At 40.0% G+C, this 7,738-nt stretch overlaps 1 protein-coding gene across 1 annotated transcript; it reads left to right on the top strand.

The window, feature by feature from the left end:
- Positions 1–34: 34 nt before the first annotated feature.
- On the top strand, positions 35–7,738 carry mcoln3b (mucolipin TRP cation channel 3b). The gene is made up of 14 exons (XM_031760221.2): positions 35–289; positions 860–1,083; positions 1,201–1,368; positions 1,703–1,856; positions 3,073–3,139; positions 3,247–3,343; positions 3,747–3,846; positions 3,946–4,058; positions 5,847–5,996; positions 6,112–6,213; positions 6,525–6,647; positions 6,768–6,974; positions 7,176–7,306; positions 7,460–7,738. The coding sequence occupies exons 2-14, from the start codon at positions 862–864 to the stop codon at positions 7,503–7,505; spliced, it is 1,680 nt and encodes a 559-aa protein (XP_031616081.2). The 5' UTR covers positions 35–289; positions 860–861; the 3' UTR covers positions 7,506–7,738.

Genomic DNA, 7,738 nt, shown 5'->3' with positions numbered 1-7,738 from the left:
GAGGGCGGGAGAACATTGACTGGCATACACACGAGCTAATCACATTCCAGCTTCGCGAAGTGGTTAAAAGTTACCTGGGTATTTTACATAGTTAAAGGAGTTTACCGGAAAGACAAGTCTGGTGCTTTAGAAGTTCAGTCGAAGTCAGTGAGGTCACTCGTGATTCTCTAATCAAAACAACAGTTTTAATTATGATTTTTAATTGAGAGGAATATATTTATTTTGCGCGTCGTTGGATCCGCGGCGTTTGGATGCAATTACAAGTTAATTAACCTGTTTCGGGATATCGGTAAGTATCTGTTAATGTACGTTATTCGATTCATTTTTTACTGTTTTCCCGGATCTACGGGGTATGATTTAACTCCTTCATGAGGCGTAATGAATAGCTGACATGTTGCCGCAATGCTGGAAGGCGACCATGACTGTAAACCTGAGCTGGTCTGTATTATTCAGCAGTACAGGTAAGCTTGAAGTCACTGCCTTCCTTTCTTCCTTCCTTCCCAGTCAGCTGTTGGGTAGTCATTAATCATGTGAAAAAGAAATGAAAGAAGAACTGCAGCCTTGCAGAGCTATGCATTCAGCTTGTGGCAAGAATGTTGGTTTGTTCTTCATTCTTAAGGATTAACAAAACAGAACAAAAATCAAGACTAGTATTCATTTCCCGGACTGTGTTTTAATTCTTTTAAGTTTTCATGGATAGCACTAGGCTGGACAAAAATGTTACAATCTGCATTTAATCCCGTATAGCACATTAAAAATATTCATCATATATCTGAAGTGTAAACTGAACTCTAAACTATACACAAACACACTCATAAAGGAGCTTGCATGCATATCACCCATATGTCAATAATTCTAGATATGGAGGAGTCCGGTGACTTGTATGACGTGCATGAGACCAATGACCCCTCTTCTTGGGAGGACCAGCACCCCCAGTGTGTGCAAGACGTGGCAAAAGTGGAGTGCCTCAGGAGGAAGATCAAGTACTACTTCATGAACCCCTGCGAGAAATACCACGCTCGTGGACGTAAACCATGGAAACTCATACTGCAGATCATCAAAATTGCCATTATTACCATCCAGGTACACGGTATTCTCAAACATGATCCAAGCAATTATGATCAGTTCATTTTATTGTGATCTACTGTCATAAGATTTATAATTTATAAGATTTATATTATAATTTTTTCCCTACTGCAGCTGGTTTTATTTGGGCTAAGCAACCAGATGGTTGTCACTTTCAAGGATGAAAATCTGATGACATTCAAGCACCTCTTCTTGAAAGATTATGTGGACGGAGGCATAGATCCGTATGCTGTTTACAGACAGGCGGATGTTTATGATCACATTGAGTACGTCATTCAACAGGTGACTAAAACTTATCTATAAATAAGAAAATAAACTAAGAAGCTGTGAAATGGGTTTGCTTTGGTTGTTTGAAAACACAGCTTTACATGTGCCTTAGTTATTGTTAATTATTGCTGGAATTTTACAATTCTGTATGCTCGTATGTCCAAACGTCCTACTGGCTAAGCTTGTCATGGGATTGGACTTTGGTCACGTCGCTTAAATCAGTATTTTAGTTGTGTTGATTATGGCTCATATAGTAAATGTGTTTTTAAACAACATGTAGGTTACATAAACTTCCTGTGGCAAAATGCTAGCAAAATGTCAACTACCTTTTTCTACTGTTCATTTCCAGTATCGGCTTCTGCACAACATCACAGTAGGCAATCATGAATATGAGAAAAAGGACAGTGTCTACACCCCACTGTTAGTGTGTCAGGATTTCTACAGGAACGGGACCATCTACCCTTCAAATGAGACCTTTGAAATTGATGCTCATGTGGACACCAGTAAGCATGATTATTATTTACAAGAAAGACTCATAACAGTATTGCTAAAATACACTGATTTACACGTAAGCCTACAGTGCCAAGTGAAAGATTGGACACAGCGACTCAAACAAGTACTCGTTTTTTAAATTTTGTAATAATATAAAATTATATTGTAAGGTGCTGAAACTACAAAGGATGATGTTGACACCGTTAGCAAAAATGATAAACTTTGCACAAAAGTGCCTTCATTTTAAACTAACCAGCTTCATGAAGTAGTTACCTGGAGATGTTTAGGTTTGCCTTATAGAAAATTAACTAACTAAAGCTTCTTCCAGAGTAAATAGATAACTGACACATATTGACAGCTAAGATAAACAGTGGACTAAACGACTGCACTTACTACAGAGGAATGGCAGCCAGAGTCACTTGTCCTCCCGCTGCCACCGTAGCAAGGATTATGCACTTGAATTGGAAGTACTAAGAACACAGAATTCAGTTGACTGTAATCTGCAGTCTACTGACATCTAGTGGTGAGATTTTACACACTGCACCTTTAAAGTAATCTCATCACTTAACAGCACCTCAGATTAGTTGATGAACCCTGCAAAAATTGCAAATTGGTCCAAGAAAACCTCTGAGAAAGACTAATAACAGGAGAAGTTATCTGTCTAAGAAGCACAGTAAATGGGCAGTAGGTCAGGTGAAATGCATGGAGGATAATTTATCAAGGAGCTGCTGGTGGCTTATTTTGTTTTCAAGGTAACACTTTGACTACCTCAGCCTCCTGAAGTATTTCCCTAGTACAGTGTATAGTGGAAACATCAGTTGTTTTCAGTCAGCAAAAGCATGCCTCCAGGCTCTGTAATGAGTGTTTGACCGATTGGCGCCATGATTGAGGGCTGCATCAATACCGTTGGCCTTCACTGAAATCCAAACCTAACTGATGTTTGGGATTGGAATGAGTTGGACCGTGAAGTGAAGGAAAGGCAGCCAACAAGTGCTCAGCATTTTTGGTAACTCCTTCAGCACTGCTGGAAAAGCTCCAGGACACAAACTCATGAAGGTGGTTTAGAGAAATAAACAGTGGAAGCTTTGAACAGCATAAAAAGGAAAACATATTTGACTTTGTTTAATTTATAGACAATGGGATCCAATAGAAAAATAAAAAAATCCAATTGGGTCTAATGGGTTTATTTTGTTAATTTCTGTCTGTGTTGTGGCCTGTCTCTACTAGAATGCCTCAGAGTTTATCCCCAGCCAGTACACGAAGCGCTTCCACATTTTAAATTGGATTTCATAAGGTACAGAAACCACATTCGATGTTTTCTTTGACTTTGCTCCCTCGCTGTTGTTGCTGTATATGCATTTAAATCCTCCTGTCAGCTCATGTGTCTGCTCTGTCTTCCAGGTTAATATCTGTCAAGATTACATTTGTTCTCAAGGCAATAAATTTGCAGACAGTGAGACATCGAGAGCTGCCAGATTGCTACGACTTCACTCTTATCGTATGTCTTTTGACTTGTCTTCATGGCTCAGTGAACATGAGTGGATCACGTCAGACTTTGACTCTTACTAGCAGTTATACGACGTATCTGATGTGTCGTATCACTAAGGCTAACCCTTAACCGTGACAGTTACTACTTGCGACTCTGTACCTAAACAAAGCACAAAGACGACTTTCAATGTCAGTGAAGAAAACTGAAGAGAGTCGGTGTGAATGCTGTCTTTATTTCTGAAGTTAATTTGAGTAAACAAATCAGAGCAGTTTAGTAGCGCACAGCAGCTGCTGTTTATATAATGAATGTTATGTTTGAGGCCAGGCAGGTAAATGCTTGGCTATCAAGTGTGGCTTTAAGACCGGAGTGCTTACTCTTTTCTCTCCTCCAAATACGACTGTTTGGTTAACAGATCACTTTCAACAACCAAGCTCACAGTGGCCAGATAAAGGTTGACTTGGAAAACGAAGTAGACATCAATGAATGCAGGGAATGGAAAGTAACTGGAGCATGTAAGTTTGATGAGCAGATTCTAGTTTGGACAAATCATCTGGATGGAGATTTTCTTTTTTAAATTTTGATGAAAATTTTGAATTCCTGTCCTCTTTCAGATGGTAGAAGCATATACCTGACTGTGCTGTTTGACTGCCTCATCATTATAATGTGCATCATTTCCTTCGCCCTGTGCATGCGCTCGGTGATCACTGGGATTCAGCTGCAGCTCGTGAGTAAACCAAAGTGGTTTCTTTTGCTCACACCTAAAACAGGCTGTGATTGTCTGATACCTTTAAATTCATTGTGTACAAGAGTGCAAGAGAAGCCTTGTGTGTAAAACATTTTTAAACGTGTTCACGCTCACAGCTGATTCTACACCTGACTAGGATCGGCAACATGTTTTTGGCATCATTGGAAAAAAAAGACATTTTAATTCAAGTGAAGGGATCTACACACTCACCATTCACTCCCACTTGCCTCCGTTTTTTTTTTAACAGAGGCCAGTGGGAGTAATATTGGCCAATCAGAGAGCAGATTAGGGTCCTGAAAGTCTATAGAGGAAGTTGGTTGTGGCAGCTTAAGCAGTTGGGTGGGTTAAGCAGAGGACTTGTGTCTGGGTGAGTGGGATTTTAATCCTTACTGAAGTCAAATCAGACTTATCTTAGCCCATACAAAGTATTTGCTTTTGCCTGTGCTCAGCTGGTAGGAGGGGCTTAGGGCAGAGAGGGGAGAACTGCAGGATTTCTTTTTTTTCAGCCTAGTGCAGCTTTCATTAAAAAAAGAATTATTCTGTGGTATAACAGCAGGTAAGAGTTTGCCGTTGTGAGTTTTTACTTTGGGTTAGATGAGTAACACTTGTCTATACTTAAAAAGTATTTCTTTTTAGTTTTTTTTATATAGCTTTATGACTATTGTCGCAGGAAAATGAGTATCTAGCTAGTAGCTAGCTGTATTCTGCAACCTCTCCACCCTCCAGTGAGCAGACACAGAAAGACGGAGACAAGGAGAGCAGTGGAAAGAAAGCTCCAGAACAGAGCAGAGCAGTCATCGGGGAAAATGGATATAACATTAAGTCAGATGCAAGATGAAAAGGGGGGAGATAGGATATAAGAGGTGGGTTGCAAAGCAGGTTGCACATGCGCAGTAGCTGTGGACAGGTTAAAGCAGAACTTACAGTCCCTGCAAATGTGTTTGTCTGCATGCACATTTCCGTTCAGACATGGAGCAGAGAGGGGTGTTCACCCATCGTGCATGTACTCTGCCAAAATCCCACCTGTGCTTTAAGCAGCTGGTACATGCGTTTATCAGATGCAGTGGGCACTTTTCATTGTTTTAACACTTCAGCTCGCGGAAAATTTTCTCTTTTCCGCGCCTGACTGACGGACCAACAACAGCACAGGCAAAAGCAGCTCACAGACCAGTTGTACCACATACTCTGTACCTCCATCAACAACAGAGCTCTCTGCAGGTAGCCAGGACATCCCCAGACTGTGAACACACTACCCCCACTGTACCATAAATTCCACTTAAGCCAACTGACTGTAACAAGCAGTCTCTGTATATTATAGCCAGTTGGATGTGCAGAAATGTGCTATATCAGTTGATGTGGGCTGGAACTGAGATCAGCTGAATTGCTGGGTTTACAGCTGAGCTTGACTTGAAGAAAATGATAAAGATGAAGATTAAATTTTCTTATGGCCAAAGTTCAGCTCGACTTTGACTTGATAATGTCCTGCACAAACACTTTTCTCACCACTCTTCAGTACCAAAACTAAGAACCAAAGGGAACATTGTGTCCACCTTTCTGTGTCGCCTGTTCATTTCCTTCAAATGCTCCCTACATATATCACCATAATATCTCATTCTCAGAACTAATAATATCTAGTTCTAATATCATCTGATCTTAATTACTCTGTTTAGTTTTTAGGTGCTTGCGTTTAGATCACAAACAAAAACCTGTAGTGATTAATTCTCTTTAGCGATTCAAATTACAACCCACATTTCTTCTTTTAAACAGGAGTACAGCCATTACTGCAGGAAACACTTCGGCAAGGAGCTGTTGTGGTCTGACAAGTTGGAGTTTGTGAGCGGCTGGTATATCCTGATTATCGTCAGCGACACACTGACCATCATTGGTTCCGTTCTCAAGATAGAGATCCAAACAAAGGTAATAACATTTTTAGTAAGTTTGTAATTTAAATTGTGATAGCTGTCATTATTTTCTGTTTGGTATTACAAGTATTTTTTTTGAGTTCATCATTCATGGTTTTTTTTCCTCCCAGGTCCTCACCAGCTATGATGTCTGCAGCATCTTCCTTGGAACAGGCACCATGTTTGTCTGGATGGGGGTGATCCGATATATGGGATACTTCAAGAAGTATAATGTAAATCTGTCAAACAGTAGTAGTTATTTTAGTGCTTTAATAGATCTCCTCCAGACATGATTAAACATGTATAAAATCCTTGTTTATTCATTAGAAAGAATTAAACTATTAGAAACATTTGTTCATAGGTCTGAAAAGAAGCTTTTCTTATTGTCTTTGTGCATAATGGCAGTGTGTGAAAGACTAATAGGACCTCAGAATACTTTCAGGTCTCTGAATGGCTAGTTGTGGGAAAACCAGACCCAGTAAGCTTAAAGGTATTCTCAAAGAGAGAATGATTCACACACTTTTGCACATGTGTTCATTTCCAGATCCTCATCCTGACACTCCGGGCAGCTTTCCCAAATGTTATTCGTTTCATCTGCTGCGCGGGAATCATCTACCTGAGTTACTGTTTTTGTGGCTGGATTGTCTTAGGCCCGTATCACGAGAAGGTAACAAGCATTGTAATTAACACAAAAAAGGCCTTTACTTTACTGAGGCCAAATGATTTTTTTTTAATCAATGCAGTGAAAAAAAAAATAAATTAACGTGCTCTGTAAATGTCTTTGCAGTTCCGGACGTTGAACACTGTGTCAGAGTGTCTGTTCTCGCTGATCAATGGAGACGACATGTTTTCCACTTTTAAGAACATGAAGCAGAAGAACAGCCTGGTGTGGATGTTCAGCAGAGTCTACCTCTACACCTTCGTGTCACTCTTTATCTACATGATCCTCAGCCTTTTCATCACTCTCATCACTGACACCTATGACACCATCAAGGTATAGCCACCTTTCTACTGACTTGGTCATTAGTTTTTGTGTTTTTTAAATGCACAGTCTGCTTTGAATGCTGCAGAAGAAAGTTTTAAGCACAGGTCTAACAAAAGGTTTCTAAGAAAGCCTTAATAGTTGAAATGGTGTCTGAAACGCTTAACAAGCACACTCTGTATTTACTGTCACTCTCCGACTTGCATCATTTAGCAACAGCAGCAGAGTGGAACCCCAACATCAGAGCTGCAGAAATTCTTGTCAGAATGTAAAGATCTGCCAAACTCTGGGGTGTACAGACTTGACAAGAACAACAGCTGTTTCCTAAACTGCTTCATCAACAGGTAAATCCAGACTTCTGCTCTAAAGCACTTCTTTGCTCTTTAGGTGATATTGCACCGCTTAGCTGAAGATGTCCGTTGGTAATTAAACTTGAGGTGCAAGTGCAAATTTGTCATATTTCTGTAACAGAGACTCTCCCCCCACCTTCCTTTCAGATGCAGGAAGTATCGAACTCGAGAGAGGCTGACTTCAGAGGCGTGACATGATTTCATTGTGGAAACGCATTAAAAATTATAATTAATGTGCACTTTATCCTGTTATATTCAGCTACAGTGGGATTTTTTTAACCTGACTGAACCCAGATGGTAAGAAGTGAAGCGCTGTGATGCCTTTCTCCTAGTTTCCTATGAACACTGTATGAAAATGTTTTTAAATCACGTACATCATACTGGAAGTTGCAAATTCTAGGTAATAAATCAAGGTTCAATGAATAA

Source organism: Oreochromis aureus, linkage group 17, assembly GCF_013358895.1.
Source record: "Oreochromis aureus strain Israel breed Guangdong linkage group 17, ZZ_aureus, whole genome shotgun sequence".
Lineage (NCBI taxonomy): Eukaryota > Metazoa > Chordata > Actinopteri > Cichliformes > Cichlidae > Oreochromis > Oreochromis aureus.
The sequence above is the reverse complement of the archived record's forward strand: the minus strand, read 5'-3'. Positions and strand labels throughout refer to the sequence as shown.

Coding starts and splice junctions, on each gene's coding strand:
- mcoln3b (XM_031760221.2), top strand. CDS start 862: ATGGAGGAGTCCGGTGACTTGTATGACGTGCATGAGACCAATGACCCC. Junction 1,857..3,072: donor TGATGCTCATGTGGACACCA/GTAAGCATGATT, acceptor TGTCTCTACTAG/AATGCCTCAGAGTTTATCCC. Junction 3,344..3,746: donor GCTACGACTTCACTCTTATC/GTATGTCTTTTG, acceptor TTTGGTTAACAG/ATCACTTTCAACAACCAAGC.